The 19,577-nt window shown below is 41.3% G+C and overlaps 1 protein-coding gene across 1 annotated transcript in view; it reads left to right on the forward strand.

Annotated features, from left to right (window-relative positions):
- Positions 1-1,173: 1,173 nt before the first annotated feature.
- adamtsl3 (ADAMTS-like 3) overlaps positions 1,174-19,577 on the forward strand; it is a 240,538-nt gene continuing 222,134 nt past the window's right edge. The window contains exons 1-3 of the mRNA XM_041939250.1: positions 1,174-1,196; positions 1,282-1,473; positions 4,921-5,036. Coding sequence (XP_041795184.1) covers positions 1,174-1,196; positions 1,282-1,473; positions 4,921-5,036 — 331 coding nt within the window. The remainder of the gene's footprint in view (positions 1,197-1,281; positions 1,474-4,920; positions 5,037-19,577) is intronic.

Below are 19,577 nucleotides of genomic sequence, written 5' to 3' on the forward strand. Positions count from 1 at the left end.
TGTATTGTAGAACCAAAGGAAATATTGCCATAAAAATATACTGCCAAAAATTGCAGAGTATTTCTCAGTTATTACCCAGATGCACATGGGTAGAAATGAACTTACAATTAACTACTTAATTAATATTAAAATATCAAAAGCTAGCTCGGGCAGCTGCACATGCAGTTCCACAACACTGAGTAGTACAGACACTGACTACAGGAATATTAAACTGATGGAGTTGACTGCTCCTCCATATGCTGTCTGCTGCTCCACACCACATGGGACAGAAGGGATGGTCATCAGGCTCCTTACGCAGTGCTGCATCAAGCTGCCACAGACAAGCAGGGTGCTGCTGGAAATTGGCTGATTTACCCTTCAGAATTAAAGTATATTTTAATCATCCCGGGAAGTTAAATTAAACTTCGATGTGCACCGTAAAAACCCAATCACAGCTGCGTATTCAGTGGCACTGCCAAGGTAAACTAGAGCAACAAATTCAAAAAAGTTCAAAATTACAACAAAACATCAGCAGAGGTATCAATATAAACACATTTTCTCTGCATTACACAGCAACATTAATTATGTTTCAGAGTTAAATGTATATAACCAGATGCTATAAAGGATTTTGGCCATGGATGGCTCGTTGTGCCCCATGTAAAGGTCACACAAAATGTGCTTGGGTCTAGCAGCTGCCCATGTAGCCACTTCTCATCTTAATGGCATTAGTATAACCAGCCCATTATAGTTTGCCATATGGGACATGGGATGATACAAAAGACCCGCACAGTGGTGGAGTCTGAGGCTGTCTGAGGGTCAGGGGTGAAAAAAATAAAAATACACCAGCTGGTGGCTCACCAGTGCACACAAAGTCAGGATATACTGATGGTGAAGCTGTTCCAAACCATTTTTGTTGCATTTAGGGAAGCCTATAAAGGCACTTTGTCACATTCTCTCCACTGGAGGGGAACCCAGAGGGCACTTCATGTTTTCTTCCATGGTGGGCCACTATAGAGGACACTTTGTCATTTTTTAACTACCACTGGAGCATGCAAGAGGGTAGTTTTTTCCACCTTTTCTTTTCACGAGGACACCTGTGGACCCAAATAAACTTGCCCAGTTCCAACCCATGTCCGCCTTTTACCCACAAAGCCCATATTTCATACATATTTACGTCCATATGCAGTCATAAAAATGTTATTAGAGCAGGAGAGTCCGTACGTGTTTTACTTTGAAAGTGCTAAGCGGAAGTTGTGTGTCTGCGTCTAACTTGACTGTGGTCCCAAGTTGTGTGTCATGCAGGCGGACGGGCTGTACGCCGCTCGGGTTCTGGAGACACTTCAGCAGAGACACAAAGTCCCGGCGTGTTGGGTCCTGTGACCCCTCATCGGTCTCTCTCGGTCATTTCTTGGACATTTCTGTGTCCGGCTCGGTGTGTGGACACAGCGTGGACACGGGGGACTGGGGCTCGCTATATAAGAGGACTGTTGGACAGTAACTGATGTTGCATCTCCATATGAGCGCATAGGACCCTCCCGCCCCCGCCCTCCTCTGAAGGTAAGGTGTTTATTTGTCCCCAAACGAACACTCGCATCAGGCGGAGACCCCCGCCATCAACCTGCGGCTGCTGGCGTCCGGTCGTACCTGTTCATGCCAGATTCACCCCGTCAGGACGATGCTGCTGGCGCGTTAATGCCACGAACAGTCGTGGTGTGGAGGCATCGCTGTCGAAACTTAGAAACTGGCCGCGATCGTTGCGCAGGCTTCGTGGTGTCGGTGCTTGGTTGTAGATGTGGCGCTGACGGTGTTCCTGCATGCAGGTGGATCTGTCTGTAATGACTGTGTGACAGTGGCAGCCACAGTGAATATGACTTCACCAACAGGGCTGGAAATATCAAGTGTTTGCATTCGTGATGAGTCCTCTGTGTTAATAATTGATCATTTAATCTCTAAAATGCCAAAAACAATGAAAAGTGTCCCTTCACAAATTCCCAATTTTCCAATTTGATGTTTTGAAATATCTTATTTTCCTGACAAAACAGTCCAAAAACACAATTGACCATCATATGAAACAGAGAAAAGAAGCAAAGCTCTATGTGACTGTAACCTTAGCCCTATGGAATAACTTAAATTATTATTTTTATATCAAGTTTGAATATCAATAAACACTCTGTCTTTTTGTCTTGCAATAAAAAACTAATATTAAAAAACAACACCGACTGATTCCTAATGTATGGAGGCAGTGCTCAGACACTGGTTCATCATGAGGTACTTAGTTCGCAGCGGGTTAGTTAATTGCAAATGTTTGGTGTGTCTTTATGCACCACTTAAGCACATTCTAAACTGAAATGATAAAAGGTGAAATTAAAAAAAAAATCTAGAGGCCCCATCTCATAGATGGCCCCTGAGTTAAAACCTAATGTTAATGTGGTTTATAGGCATCATTTAGTATTGTCACAGACAGACAGATTTTGAAGAATGGTCCGAATCGATGCCTGACTGTCCTGACTTTTAGTCCCTGGTGTGGTCAAGCTCCAGCTGTTGGTTTTTGCACTCCACAAAGGTTGTGGAATGTGAAGGACGTTGGCTGTCATAAACTTGTAGTCTTGTAGTGATCCTGATGCCATTAATATGTCAGTATCAGGGTGTGATAATGCAGTTGTTTTCTCAGGTAGAATAGGGTGCCCCCCATGAGGGACTTTATTATTTCAGTTTAGAGTGTGCTTACATGGTTTTTATGTAATCAAGTTACTGCAAACTAATTACTAACCATAATGCTGGTGTTAGTGACGTGGTCACGTGATTGGTCCATCTCTTGTCCAACAGGTCATTGTCTGGTGTGCTTAGAGATGCCTCCTCGTCTCGTGCGCCTCTTTTGTGGGGTTCCCCAGGGGTCTATTCTGGGTCCCCTATGTAACGGTAGCCCCTGTGGCAAATAATGTGTAGACGTGGATGACATGCAACTGCATGTCCCAAAAAAACCTTGCACCACTGATGTATCCTGACCTGCCCTACTGAAATTAAGAATTGGATGTACAATAAATTTGCTGCAGTTGAATGAATTGAAATCAGAAATAGTTATAATTATCCTTCTGGCCCCAGCACTCGCATCACTAATGACCTCTCATCTAGGTTGTGTGCTTTATCCAGTAATGTTAAGAAAAGAGACCCGTAGCCTTTGACTCTGAGTTGTCTTTTGGTGCTCAGGTGACTGAAGTGGTGCAGTCCTGCTTTGTCCAACTTAGGCACTTAACCAAGATCAGATCACTCCTTTCATATGGCGATCTCTGAAAGGTCATCTGCGCCTTTATCTCCTCCTGACTTGACTATTACACACTTTTTCATCAGCACTGCAGGTGAAACATGCAAAGACTGCAGCTGATACAAAATGCTGCTGCCAGGCTTTAACACATTCAACATCAAGCAACCTCACACCAATCCATGCTGCCCTTCACTGCTTACCTTTGACTTTTAGAAATGATTGGAAGCTTTTACTGCTTGTTTTTAACCCTCCTGTTGTCTTCGGGTCAATTTTGACCCGTTTTTAGGTGTTTGCATATCATAACTATGGTTTTCTCTCATATAATTGCTTGAAAATGACATGGATGGTTCCATACTATGCTCTTTGCAAGTAAAATTAATTATGACTATAATCTTTGAATTATGTGTGTTTTATTATAATTTATAGCATCTGTGGTCTTCCCGGTCAAATTTGACCTGGCCACAATAAGTGGTATAATGGATCATACTACTGTGCTTTCCAGTACAATAAACACACACACACACACCCACACACGCGCGCGCACACACACACACACACACACACACACACACATTTATACTTCATGCCTTATAAACAGTCAAACCACCCGGGTCATTTTGACCCGGGAGGACAACAGGTGTGACTATTTGCTGCCATTAAAAAATTTTACATTATTTCAAAACAGTGTCCTGACTAAACTTTGACATGTGGCAGTCTGTGATAATACATCAATTTATGTGCCTCAGATCATAACCATAGTCAAAATAATCAGAATTTCTGTTTTTTTAATCAAAAATGAAGTGTAATTTTTTATAAATTACATCTATTATATCATACATTACAAAAATAAGTGTAAAATATATGTTGATGTGTTGGAAGTTGACTAAAAAGGTTCAACACAGAATTTGATGATTATTTTATACTTCATGCTTTACAAGCAGTCAAACCAGACCAGGTCATAGAAATAGTCAAGGTGCATAATAGATGGAAGAAAATATGAGGGTTAAATCCTTCAATGGTCAGATGATCTGCTGACTCCCGATGAGACTGATCACTGCTTGGGATCCTTTGGCAGTGCCCTATTAATGGTTCCAAAGTCTTGACTTGTCACCAATGGGGAACGAGCTTCTGCTGCCAGTCAGCTGTGGAACTCTGCATGATGATCCAGGCAGGCAAATTCAGTGTCCTCCTTTAAATATCTTAAATCTTATCTTCTTTCTTTTATTTACTCTTGTTAAGTTATTATTACTAGTAGTAGTAGAGCAGGCATCTCAAACCGGTTCCATAAAGGGCCGCGTGGCTGCAAGTTTTCATTCCAACCAAGGAGGAACACACCAGGCTGGAATCAATTCATCAGCTGATCTCAGTCTTCAGCTGATAACTAAGTGATCCCTTGATGTTGATTGGTTGGCCTGATGTGCTCCTCCTGGGTTGGAATGAAAACCTGCAGCCACGCGGCCCTTTATGGAACCGGTTTGAGATGCCTGTAGTAGAGGGACATTTATATCGTGGGGGTGTGGGGGGTCAAAATCTGCTCCTGTTAACCAGTTGTTTCAGTATGGCGAACTGAACATGATATCATATTTTTAATCTAGTGTGGCGTCACTTCAGTATCACAGTCAACAACTGTGCTGCTGAAAAAAACCTTTGAAGTTGACGTAATCATTCGCTGTACACAGGTTGGGGCTCACCCAGCTGCAGAGAGACCCTGACCTGAGGAGAAACCCAGATGAAGATGGAGTCATTCATCCTCTGGAGGGCTGTCCTCATCTTCCTCACACTTTCCTGTGTCCAGGTACTGAAAATGGATGGATGGATGGATGGATGCATGGATGGATGGATGGATGGATGGATGGATAAATGGCATTATTAGTCGATAAATGAAACATGGCACTGGATTTTCTATTTTCTGTCTCTTTGTCTTGGCAGTGCAAAACATTAGAAGCACCTTCCTTATATGTAGTTGTGGACCCGCCATGTACTTCAAATAGAAACTCCATTATATTTTCATACATTCTATCTGGATTGCTGCTTTGACTACCTGGCCCCCAGTCACTTTCATTCACATCATCACATTCACTGGTGGATAAAATGAACACGGACCCAATTAGAGAAACCTTGTCAGGGTTCACACACTGTGCACCCAGCCTCTGACTTCTCACTGCAGCTGCTGTCAGCTCTGTTGCTTAATTTGATCCGACCCATCCAAATCCAACTGCTTGTACAGGTCAAAGGGCCTGGAGGCAGTGTGGAGAGCCTGCTGGAGTTTTTGTATGTGTGTGAGCTGGGGTGAATGTCACCTCTTTATATGAAGCATTACTTAGTGCAGGATTTTCTCGGGCAAATATAGCAGCTGCTTAATCCCTGACAATACGCTGCTGTGGACCTGGTGTTCTCCATGATCAGCTCAGCAAAGGGATCTTTATTTGGGCCGTCTGTTTATATGAGTGTTTTTGGGCTGGCTTTTCATTTTTTTACTCACTTCCTTGTTTGGCCTGAACCCTTTAGAGGAGCAGGAATATTTGTTCCATCTATTTATGGGGGGCTAGGACTTCAAACCCTGCAGTGTTTACTATTGATCGCTTGCTATTCTGGTGAACTGGGAATTTAAGTTTGAGGTTTGGACAAGTTGTTCACTGCTCATGAACTGTACACTCATGCACATGGAAATCATTAATTAATTGTAGAACATCCATACGAAACACTGAGAATTGTCTGGAATACTCTGTATCGTTAAGTAAGCAGCAGTGACAGCAATAAACAAGTACACAGGCGAGAACAGCTAAGAGTAAATATGCATGAAGAGAGAAGGTAAAATGATCAGTTGTGAGGGAAAATATGAAATCAATCCAATGTCAGTCATAAAAACAGAAATTAGCAGCCCTGCAGAGTTGTGTGAGTGTAGCTTAAATTCAAAACTTAATACTTTATTATTGCTATCATTGTGCAACTCTGTTTTTTGACCTGCTCTACATTTCTCATCAATAAAATACTTCAGATGTTTTACAATTTAGAGATGTATGACAGGCTCCAGCAGACAACACAGAGAGTGTACCAGCTCTCGACTGATGCTGAGACTGCAACGTGGCTCATGGTATTCTGCTCCTGTTGTAGTGTCACATGCTGATTGATGATGACGTGTCACTCATGTTCCACTGGCAGGCACCGCACAAATGAATGATGCAACGATGAAGAATATAATCAGTAATGTTTTTCAATGCTGAGTGTGTGTGTTTCAGAAAAATGAAAAAAAATAATTCAATATAAGCAGCAGTGAGAGAAAGAGAATCACATAAAAATTCTCAGCATACTGGCTTTAAAACTGTAGTGAGGGTGCAAAATTAGACACAAATTATTACACAAATTTAGTGGTGGTGATGCTGTATGGTTGTAGTTATATTGTGCTTTTGGAATGTGTTGACATTAAGAGTGAATAACTCACTAAGAACATACAGATGGTACATTTTGCAGTGCCCTCCTTTGTTAATCCCTAAATCTATTTTCAGATCTCTACATTCCATGATTTTCTAAGTTTGGAATAATTAAAAGTGTTTACACAAGGTCCTTATTGAGAGACCCAAAGGTTCGTCATTCCCTAAGTTAGCTGTCAGTATACAAACATAGTTTACCGGAGGCTGTACCACCTGAATCCCCCTGCATGGGCTAGCGTGGATCTCAGCTACTGTGAGCCAAATTCCCTCCCCGATGGATGCTGTGCCCCCCACATATTCATACTGGCTCAGTGGCTTCATGTTCTGTCCTAGATCTGTTACTCCACCTGTGGATCAGTTGATAAGCTTTATTTTTCAGTGGCCTCTTTGAATATCTCTAGAAAACATCTACGATTGCTGTAACAAATGAGGCACAGTGGTGTTTTAGTGGGGGGCTCTCTGGGCTCTTTCAGCTTGGGTGAGCATTGAGTTTTTTTTATTTTTATTATTATTTTTGTTGGTGTTATTATAATTATATTTTTTGTTCATCCTATGTATTACCGATCTGCCTGGACAGCAGGTGTAGCATGGGCTTCATAAGAGGGTCAGATATGAGTAATGTTACTCAATGCTTTTTCAGTCAAACATTTAACTTATTGTTTTTTTTCCTTTTTGAGAAAAGCGTAAAGATTTGAAAGGAAAGGCAGCTGCTGATATACAGAGTTCAACCTCAGTGTGAATAATGCCAAAGTTACTTATGTCAGGTAGAAGCTATGGATGACTACAAATGACATCATGTCATTTTTCATCTGCAGGTGTCAGGGTTGGTACAAGCATCTACTCAGTGTCTGAATGTTTGCCTGCTGCTGTCTGTCTGTGTGCATATTAAATGAACCTGCAGCTCCTTCTCTGTCCTCATATACAGTGCTATAACCTTTATCAGGTTGCTCATCTTTACACCGAGTCCCTTACTTGATCTGTGTCAACATGGCCAACATGGTTCGGCCCTTCAGAGGCGTTTGAACTGACTGACGTTAGTGGAATGAAAAGACAGCAGAGTGAGTTAGACGCAGGTGTTTCCACCAAGGCTGACCACCCGGCCTTCCAGTTAGACTCACTCTGCTTTTACTCTGAAAAAAGGCACAAGTTGTGAACTGTGTGTGGTTTGTGCATGTGTGTTTTTGTGGTATTGTTCCAGTTTTAAGCATAATATACCTACTCAACATAACTTATTCAGAAAAAAGAAATGAAGCAGCGGTGTCGTTCTTTCTGTTTTTCAGCATTAGGACGTTGAGATTCTGTGAGATGCTCACAAACAGCACCAGTGAGCGTATCTCAGCAAAGGCAAAAAGAAAACAAGCTGATGAGCTGGTGTTCAGAGGAGGCTGAGAGCCCACACCCACAACCCACCACAGCTCAGTATTCGACTTGTGGGTGTCCAGTCCTTTGAGAGCGACATTTTCACATGACATTTTCACTGTTTATGCAGAAATATTTGTGCAGCTTTAAGTGTTTGTCTCATCACCGACCGAAGGTGCAATTAGTCACTGTGTCACCAAGGTTCCAGCACCACCTGTTTTGTGAGGATGCAATAATGAACTTACTTGCTTTGACGCAACACTTTGAATGTTGATGAGGCGGCAGCGACAGAATCGTGGAGTTATCTGAAAGTAATGCACATCCTGTGACTAATCACAATCATTAGGGGGCTTTCAGAATGAACTTGTTTGAGGATTGAAACAAAACAAGGATACACTTTGAGTGAATAGGATCTTACTTCTCCTGATGTAAGTTTTTTCAACTAACTTCAGCACTGATGCCTCCCTATAATTCCAAACTATGAGCCATATTTGGGACCTCACCTGAGCCCCTGAAGATGCACCTGTTTCCCCATCATCTTGCTCTAATTCTCTTGCCTGCTGCTCTGTTTCCTTCTTATCTTGATACATTAACCCATTTTTTGTTTGGGTTGTGAAAAAGCTCCTGCAGCCCTTTCTCTTTTCTGGGGCCATCATGCATGATACAAGTTATAAAACGTGTCGTTATGGACTGAATTACATTATGTGTACTGTGCAGTGCAGGCAATCAAGGAAAGGGAGTAAATTATCTGAAAGACTAAATTTTGTTCCAAATCCATGCTTGAAGTATGGACCAACAGCCCTGATAACTTGCTGTTTCAGCACACTAATCAGCTCTTGCATTAAGTAAATATATGATATTAGCACAAATGCAAAAGCTAAACAACTTTTGGACCCACCTCTGGGTCATGGGTACCGTCAAGGACTTGATGTCCCAAGTGATGTATATAAAAAATTATGCAATTATGCAGATTTGGTGACCATAGTCACACTCATGCATGTCAGTATGTGAGTGCAGAAGTATTCTCTGATATGTTAGTAAATGAAGAGGAGGCGTTTTAGCAGTTCCTTTTTAAAAAGTGAGCGAAATGCAGCAGTCACTCAGTAACTGCCCCCCTGTAATATAACAGTACACAGTTTTGATCCAGTTTCCACATTTTTGCCATTAATAATGATATTAATATGAGGTCCAGTGGTAGTCTCTGCTAACAATGATCAAATTTAATTTGTGTGAGCTCTTTGTGAAACCAGAGAAGAAAAGATGAAAGCATGGAATGCTGTCAGTCACCAGAATTTGATTATTTCCCCATGTGGCTCCATGTAGTGCTGATAATGTAGGATGAGAAAACTGTCCAATGAATGAGCTACCTGTCAGTCCCAAGCCTGTGGCTTGTTTACAACTCAGTGTGAACAAACACAGACCCACACACACACACACACACACACAAAGCACTAAAAGGCAACAGTCGATCTTTGGTTCCCCTGGGTCAGGGCCACACTACAACTGAAGAAGCACCCTAGGACTTCAAAACAAGGCTGGGAAATTTATCAGTTATGTAATCCAAGTAATCCAAGTAAACATGAATTTGTAACTGATCTTACTTCAGTCTCGTCGGTATGTTTGATAATTCATTCCATCATACCAACTTCCTGAAAAAATCAATCTAACCCTCTAAGCCAGGGGTGGGGAACTTTTTTCTGTCAGGGGCCATTTCAGTTTTTTTTTTTAATATCCTTCAATGGCCGGAATATATTTACACACATAAATCACCTCTAATGGCGAGAGCTGCTTCTCTTTGGCGAGACGTCTTGTTACAGATGATAGTGATGATGATGATGATGATACGACTCACAGCTGGTCTTCCAGGTTTGGATCAGTCAGTCTTGAGTGGGACCGAGTCTTTGCAAGAGTCAGTTTTCAAAAGAGCTGCTCACAGTTAGTGGGTTGTCCAATCAGGGATGCGACTGTAGTGCACGTCTCCTGAGAAATGGAAACCCTCAGTACGTACGTACAGTTTATAGAACTGTGCCCAGCTTTGAGCTTGTTGCCTTGCAGCTCAATAATTTATTGTTGAAGGTTGTCAGGTACATCTGCTGGTTCCACATCAGCAAATGTGTTCAGTTCCTTTTGTTTTCTTTTCATGTCCTGAATCCTCTCACCAAATGCCTGAAGGACTTTTCACACTCTGCAGCATGTTCAGACGTCAGAGCAGCTTTTGTTCCTGCAGAGCAGGAAAATTCTCTGTGTGATCAACTGCACTTGCCCTAGCTTTCACTTCAAATGATTTCACAAGTGAAGGCAGAGAGCTGAGAAGCTGCTGGAGCTTGAGGTTCAGCTCTGAGAGGTTCTTGTTGTCCACCATGAAGGCCAAAACACACAGTCATTGCTATCACTGAGTGTCCTGACAGGTTTTCTCTTCATGTCCACAAATTCCTTTGAGACAAACTGACACTTTGGACCATGTTACAGCAGCAACAAGGCTCTGTTCACAAATTCTCCTTCTGAATGAGGTTTAAGCTTTAGCTATTAGCTTGTTTACCATAAAACTCACCTGTATAACACTGTCTCTGTCAGAGTGTTAACTTGTGAAAGCTGCTTTTTGGTTATCCAAACTCTGCTGAAGAGCATTAACTTTATCCATTTGTCCTTGCAGCTCATGTAGTTTCGCATGTTTGTAGCAGTAATGACACTTGAAATTGTCCTTTTTCATCATTGTGATCAAAACAAACAAACAAACAAACAAACATCTGCTTGGAAAGCATGACGTTGTGCATCTGCTTTTTTTTCTTGACAGTCACTGTGATGCATGTTGATGTGACAACAATATTACTTTTGGCTTTGTGCATATTGCATTCTGGGACCCACCGGAATGACGAGCTAGTCTACAGTTTTATGTTATTTTCTTTTATTGTCCAAAACTTGTAGTACCAGCAGCTGAGTAGAGTGATGGTGGTCAGCCTAAACGTTCACTACAAGTTTGCCCTGGAGTTTTGAAGGAGTCTCCACAAAGATCCTGGAAACAGTCTGGAGGTTGAAGCAGTTACTGTTACATTTGACATATAGGTGAGAGTAATAATCTGTTATCTTCAGTTTGTTGTTCAGTTCAAAGAAATAATCTGAGTGCCTTCAAGGACGGAGAACATCATGAACAGATGTGTTTTATAAAATGTCATTTCAGTAATTGTCAAAGTGGTCTGTCAGCTGCAGTGTGTGGTGCTCTGCAGGTAGCTGTATAGATCTGTGGACGTTTCGTCCATATTTGCTTAGTGAAGAATGAGAAAACTTCCTCATGGAACACATTTACATCTATTATATGAAGAGTTGAATTCAGTGACCAGACTTTGTGTGGTAAATTGAGAGGTGAAGGAATGTTGTGGGTACAGTGGACAAACGGGGCAGATTGGGTGTAGATGAGCTGGGGGTCATGGTGGTGGAGGGATAGGGTGCACGCTTGGCTAGTTGCATGGATTATCACAAGCAGATGTGGGATCAGAATCACGCCTGATTGCCTTTTGTTGTCTGGGTGTTTTTCTAGGCGTGCTGCAGGATTTAGAGCTTGGCTGATTTTCTCTTTCTCTTTTCCTGGATGTGACCTTACATACCCCCTTCTTTTTGTCACTGATATTTTACAACAGTTTGTTTTGTAAGTAGAAGTATAAGATGAAGGAAAGATGGTAACAAAACAGGAGGGGAGTAAAAAATGAGGTACAATGGAATGGTAGAGGAAAAAGGGTAAATCCAAGACACTGCAGGGTATCAGTGGAGGGCTGTTTTTAAACCTCATAGGTTTAGAGTCAAATATAACAGACTTGATTGTAATAGAATTAGTGCCTTTGGCTGAGGACTAAGACATTTTTGATATGCCGATGAAGTTGTGATCACCAGGCTTCCTCAGTCCAGCCTCTCTGACAAGGCGAGTAGAGCCAGAGGCAAGCAGTGCTGCAGCAGCATTGTATTGTCTGTTTTCCTGCTGCTTTTGGGAGACATTCACCAGTGTCCTGGCCCAAACAGCTCACAGGTTTAATATGGGATTGGTAACAATTTGGGTGGCTACTTCCCAAACTGCTAAAAGATTTCTAGTTATTTCAATATTTTTTACAACCATTGCTGCTAGTTTTCTTGCCAAATTGCTTTGTGGCTCAGGCATATGTATGAACTATCATTTGTGAAATATTTTTATAAAGACAGAAATATAGTTCCTGATGCATTGGAGATAAATCTTGCATCAGTGGGGAGGGTAAAGACGTGTCCCTCTGCATTACCTGCAAACAAACCAATTAGTGCTAATATTAATTCTAGTGTCAATACTCATCAATCAGAACAAAAGACAAAAAAAAGACGAGTCGTGAGAAAGTGAAAGATGCACTCCTCATCCTCCTCCTCCTCTGCCCATTTGTTTCCTGTTGTCCTGGCTTTCCTGGTGCCAGCCTCTTTCTGCTGTGCTTCAGTCTTGCTACAGTACCAGCTCTGCCTTTGCCCCTCTCACCCACCCTGCAGGCCATGGACCCATCTGCATCCTCACTCCCTCACCATCACCAGCTTCCTCTTCCTCTGTACTTACAAGCAGCAACTGGATGAAATAACCAAGCTTTTCCTTTCACCTTCCTCTGACAAGAGCATTGTCTGTGATGCCAACGAGCTGTTAGGTATGGTTTCCAGGAATGCAGTTTGCTATTGCCATTGTGTGTAGAAATGATGACAAACGTGGAGGAACTGCAGAGAGCAGCCAGGGACAAGAACAGGGGTGAAGAAGCTTTTTCCTATCAACAGCCATTTCAATTCCTCTAATGTTCTTCAAGGGCCACAGAACACTGGGCAGCATCTGAGAAGTTTATTATGCATATGCAATGGGGGTGGGGGTGGGTGGGGCATCAGTAATTGTGTCAGGATGGTGTTGGCTTCACCCCTTCCCTTTGTGGCACCCCCATTCTAAATTGTTGAAGACATATATCACACTAACCTGTGCAATGACTGGAACTGCTTCTCTTTAGTGAAGTATCTAATGTCAGATGTTAGTGATGATGATGATGATGCTATTCGCAGCTGGTTTTCCAGTGTTGGGTTAGTCATGAGCAAAACTGAGTCTTGGCAAGAGTCAGCTTTGAAAAGAGCTGCTCTCAGTAGCAGGTCGTTGTTCTGCAGCTCAATGTTTTCATGTTGTTGGTGGTCAGCTGGTCCCACGTCAAACAGTGTAGCAGATATGTTCTATTCCCTTTCCAAAACTTGAACATCATTAACAAATGAGACTGCATTAAATCTGATGACCAGATGAAGTAAATAATTCTTCTGCTTGTGAACCCAGCTCATGTATGTTAGTGTAAATATGGTAAAGACAGGTTGAATTATTATCAATATCAATGGATTAGTAGAAATTCTAGCAGGCTGAACAACAACCGGTGTTGGCTTTAGACATCAGCTTTAAAAAAAAAATCAAAAAACAAAACAGTCAATATTGAAGTCACTCAGGAGGAAAATAGCCTTAATTTTATTTGTCACTATATCTAGAGTTTTTGCATATTTTATCACATCGGAACTGATGGCCTGTAACAATAACCAGCAGGCTTGTTGTATGGAAGGTGAATCTATTAGTTCAATGTCAGTACTTATATCTTTCTGTAGCACAAGTGGGATGTGCTCCTGCACATAAACATGAACATAAAATGCAACTCCACTGACATATATCTCCCTGTCTGTTCTGTATAATTTATATCCATACACAGTCATCAAAAGTGTCATCCAGGTATGTTTCTACAAAAACATGAATAATGTTTGAAGTGCAGATTCTGGTAATCTCATGAACCTTATTCTTGAGGCTACATATGTTTAAGTGAGCAAGAACTAAACTTGTCCATGGTGAACTTGATAGTTGCTTGTAATTCAGACAGATACATCGAACAAAAACACCTCATACAAAAATAGACATAACTGTCTAATTATCCTAGATCTTAACAATGGGATTGCTGCAATGGTTGATGGAAACTGAAGGATTTGAACTTTTAAATCAGATCTGCTGTACTTCACAGTCCACTGTGAAAGCAGTGAGGGAGAATGAAAAAAGATTCACCTTTCTAAAAACAGACAGAAAAGAATGAGCCAATTAAACAGTTATTTCTAAATTGTGTATTACACTCAGGTGTGGTTAACAAAATCCTGCTGATGTGCCAGGAATCCCAGGTTACCAAAGACTAATGAGAACAAAAGCCTGTTGAGGTGTCTCTTATCATAGGAGAACATCAGAGATGGGGTCAGGGCTCTGCATGAGTGGGCCCCCTGAGCAACACTGAGTGAGTTTCATGTGCACTGAATATTTTTTTGTTTTATTGTTGTTGGGGATCTTTCATCCTCTAGTTTAAAAAAAAGACGCCATGGCCTGCACCTTGGTTGATTTTCCAGTGAACTTTGGGTTCATTAGATGTTCACCCCCAGTAGCACCAAAGCCAGGAACAGGCTTTCAGTGTCAATCATCCCACCCCCTGGTCCTCTCAGAGGCACCTCTGTTCAAAGAAAACGCAAACGCAGATGAGGAACGACTAAGATATCCATCTGGAATAATATAATTTTGACCGTGTGGCCTGCTCAGTAGGTCCAACCTGCTGCTGTTATCAGCATTGTCATAATTTATTCACAGCTTGCTTCATGTTTATTATTCAGCTGTAGATTCATTATGGCTGGAATGTGGTTATCTTTTCGATTCTGTCTGGCGGACAGGAGTTTTGGGGTTTATTATTATTTGAGCCCCGTTCACCACCTCCTTCCTTCCTATTTCTCTCCTTCTGGCCCAGAATGACAGCTGGTTCATGTTTGGCTTCATCATGTTTCATTATATTTTAACTTTAACTTGGTAACCAGTTATGTTTCCTGACCGCTCTCTGTACCACTGCCTTGGATTTATACTTCCTAAAGAAACAACTAGTTAGAGGTTTCTTGTAATTGCAGTGTTACACATTAAGCTTTAAATCAGTAAGAACTGGAGGCTCTGGAGACCAGCAAAATAAGGTTCAATGAAATACATGTGGAAGAGGCAGAGCTTGGTTAGAGTCAGTGTGGTGAGATTTCTCTCTTTCTTTCTTTCTTTTTTTCTTTTGGAAGTTTGATATTTACACTTGTGTAGGTACTGTACACATTATTATATTCGTACCCTAACTCTAACCAGTCTCACTCCTCATACCTAAGCCTAACTAACTAACCAATGACGGCAACAAGTACTGTCAGTCAGAGGCAGAATGACTTCAGTGGACAGTCAACCAGGTCAAGTAAAAGATGTTTTGCTTGAACTACTGTACATGTTTCTCAAAGTGCAATAAAACCGTAGTGAGTAGAAATCCAGGAAGAGGACTTTATCAAAGGACTTCTCCCACAGTCTCGCGTCCACTGCTGGTATCTTTTGCTCAACCACAGCTCACTGGTTAGTCTGATAGCTTATGGTCATGAACAAGCTAAAACAAAAGCTCTCTGTATAGAGCTGAATTGTTTAGGTTAGTAGCAAATTCCTGTGAACTTAAGTATTGGCTGAGACGGTACCCCCCCCCCCCCCCAGCAGTATCTGCAGGCAATGAGTCACATCATCAGCAGAAGGAGGAGGACAGAGGATAGGAGGAAGGACTGATACTAATGTCTGTGTTCATTGGAATGAACGACTAGCTTTCCCTTTAAAATCTCTGGTTCTGTTCTGACCATTGGCACCAATGTTGTAAATCATTGAGCAGGACTGCTTTATGGCTATATTTGATTTATATACTGTATGTATCCTTTTTCCATCCATGTGAAGTACTATTTTTTTTTACCAAGATCCCTTGAATTAGGTTATTTAAGACTTTTTAATGGTTTTTTTTTTTTTGCAATCTTTATTGATAGAGATGTTAGAGACATTAATGTGGAATGTGTCACAAGCACTGTTGAAGACTCAAATACTTAAATATCCTGCACAACTTTATTTTTTATTTTATTTGCACTTATTTTGGCTGACCTCTGCTCAGCTTAAAGGCAGAAGAAGCTACTTTTTTAGTTCAATGGTTGTGGCACAAAGCACCATTAACAATAATATGTAAAAGTGAAATTTGTCTAAAACTTTGCAACAAGGCTAACTGCACAGTGAGGGAGATCTCAATTACACCGTCTGTGCATGCCCACACAGACCTTAGATTGGTCTAATCAACCTAAAAATAAGTGAAAACACCTGTGGAAGTTTATCATGGATGTATGCTCAAGTACCTCTTTCCTTACCTTTCTCACATGTTCTCAGAGAGCCAGTATGCAGCTCTGCTACGTAGTTCCTTTTTGAGAAAAAGACTACTCTGTCAGAGTGACCTGTTTATCTCTCACTCACACACACGCACGCACACGCACACACACACTCTCACATACACACACACACACACACACATTCACGCACAGATCCACCTCCAGCTCTGGGTGAGTGTCAGCTCTGGTATTTCAGCTAAAGGTGAGGAGTGAAAAGATCACTGTATGTCTGTCTCCACATGCCACACAAACTGTAGTGAGCCAGGCCATCAGGAGCCACCTCTCAGTTACTGCATACATGCTTTGCGTGTGTGTGCGTGTGCGTGTGCGTGTGAAGATAGGGAGTGGACTGAAAAGCTCATTCATGCACATGGACAGTGTGGCCATTCACTCCAAGCCGTCAGCTCTGTTTCTCCTCTGCTGTGGGACTCTGCCAGGGCTTGAATCTCTCCTCGTCCTTCACTCTCTCATTTTTCTATTTATTACTCCCTTCTCTCTCTTTTCTTCCATCTTTGTTTTTCAGAAACTTTGTCCCACCTCTGCTGCTGACCTGTATTTTCCCTGAGCTGTGTTTGTTGTTTCCATGAGGAGCAGTCAAAGCTCTCCAGCCCCCTCATGAAGGCCCAACCTCCTCAGACCTCTCTCTAACTGCTGTAATAGTGACGCACCACTAAACCTGCTCCCTTTGGAGCGTACATCTAGTTACAGCATTCTGTCATTGGAGAGCCTCTCATGACATCTGTCCATCAGTATGTGATGGTGACAGGAAGAGGCGTCCTTTGAGTAATGGACTGAAATGTTACTCTGAGCTGCCTGAATCATACTCAGTTTGTATGATCATTCCATTTAAACCTGTATCACCAACATTTGTCTGTTTTGACCCTTTTGTAGTAGCAGTTGCGGTCAGGCCGATACTGAAAAGAGGACTCAGGTGCAGAGATGGTAATTCACACAGGTTTATTTTGCTTGACTCAGAGATCTCTCGTAGAGTGTAACCAAAAAGGCTATGAAATTATTCTATGAATATTCTAGCAAAATATATATTAGGATAACGACAAAATAACAAAAAAAAAAAAAAAACGCTCCAAAAGGAGGATAAAGAAAGAACAACTATAGATATACGAAATATAGAACAAAAAACGCTCTCGAAGGAGGAAGAAAACAAATGGCTATGAAAGAGCTATGAACTACCTGACAAAACAATAGAAACAAAAGATCACTCCTGAAAACACGGAGGAAGGTAACACTACTATAAGAAACAAACAAGACAAAAGAACAATCTTACTGAGAACTGAAATTTGGCTATGAACTATCGAGAACCAAAACAACCAAAACTAGACTATAGAATTTAAAACAAAAAACACACACAAGAGGATCAAGCGAATCAAAGGCAATAACACTGTGGCTGTGGAAATGAACAAAGAAGGCTGGGGTGAATCGACCAAAGGACAAAGACACACTGGCACAAGACAAGGGAGATGCAGACTATTTAACACTCGCAGGGTGGAGACAACAGGTGAACGGGGCGGACGCACAGGTGACACATGAGGATGGGCAAGAGAGAGTTAGAGCTTCAAAATAAAACAGGAAATGATGAGACAAAAAACCCAAGACGAGACAAACCTCACCACGGTGTGACATGCTGTAGCAGTAGTTCATATAGATTTTTTACATGCTTTCCTCACGTGTCCTAAAATAATTTCTTTTTTCACATTTAAAAGACAAAACTTCATGCTTTTAATGAGTCAGTGTCAAATGATACACATGTGAGGTGTCATTTACTTTTGTCAAAAGAGGACTTGCTAAAGACTGAATAGATTATCCAAAAACCATGTGATTATTTTATCCAATTATAACTTCTTCACAGATTTTTAAGAAACTTGATTATAGGATATAGGAATACATTACCTGGTTGCCAGTCATGCAAGATTAATGTGAACGTGTGTGGCACCTGTGCTAGTACCTAATAAACCAGGTTGAGTATCTAGCAATATATCATAATGCATGCATACATGGATTTCTTTCTTAGGAATGAAAATATTAGCTAGTTAGACGCTGAAGTTTTTAACTGTTGCTGAGCCCAGAGTGATATTCCAGTCTCTTCTTTGTGCCCGTCCAGACAGATTACCAACATGGTCCATTGGGGCCAAAAAATCACATTTGGCAGAATAAGAACACAAGTCATAAGACCAAGGACATGACTAATTTATTTCTATTAAAATTAAAATTTCTTTGATTTTAACGCAGTAGCACCATATAATAGAGAAGAGCCTCTTGGCTCTGGTTAATAGCAGAGTTTTTAATGAGCTTTTTTGATTTTTGAAACCAGTCAATAGTGGGTTACTAATGGAGACAACTTGAAATAAAGGTATGACTCAGTTTTTCAGTATCTTTTCAATTTAAAAATGCTCGTACTTTAGCCGTGTTTCTAAGGTGGAAAATTGTTTTTGTCACCTTGTTGGTGCGGGACCTGAATTTTTGATCTGAATTGTGAAGACTTGTAACTCCAGGGAGTTACTTTCCCTAGATTATTAAACAGCGTTTCTGTTATAGTTTTAGGGATAGGACTTCACTTCTGTCTTCATGTAACTTCAAGAAATTATTGCTTATCCATTTATTCATTGCCAAAAGACAGTTAGTAATGGAGTCTATAATTGCAGCATCATTTGTTTCAGCACAGATGTATAGTTGTGTGTCATCTGCATAACAATGGAAACATACATTGTGCCCTCTAATGATGTCACCAAGTGGCCGCATGTATAATGAGACCAGTAATGGATGGAGGCAGCTGCCTGTAAACCCAAAAGAAATGCCATGTTTGTCAGACATATAATCTCCAAGACAAATGTAAAACTCTCCCCTTTTGATGTATGTTTTGAACCAGTTAAACCCACAACTTGTCAAGACAGTTGATTGAAGATATCATGGTCAATCGTAGCAAATGCTTCACGTAACTCTAAGAGGACAAGAACTGAGAGCTAGTTTTCATCAGAATTTAGTCTGAGGTTGCTAATTATTTTAGTCAGAACAGTTAATTGGTGTGGTGTGATCTAAAGCCTGACTGAAATTCCTTTAGGGCAGTGCTTCTCAATTATTTTCCGTTACGCCCCGCAAGGAAGAAGAAAACACCCCCCAGTATAAAAAACTCAAGTGGTTTATCAGCAATTACGGTGTAATGTCTTTTTGAAGTGACGCGTTCAGTAAGTGACGCCTTCATTTATTTGGCTTCATGCTGTCCCCTGCCAACATTTTTCGACACAGTAAACACACCGGTGTTTCCTCGTCTCCCACCGGTCACAGTGAAC

This window comes from Chelmon rostratus, chromosome 1 (genome assembly GCF_017976325.1).
Source record: "Chelmon rostratus isolate fCheRos1 chromosome 1, fCheRos1.pri, whole genome shotgun sequence".
In the NCBI taxonomy this organism is placed as follows: domain Eukaryota; kingdom Metazoa; phylum Chordata; class Actinopteri; order Chaetodontiformes; family Chaetodontidae; genus Chelmon; species Chelmon rostratus.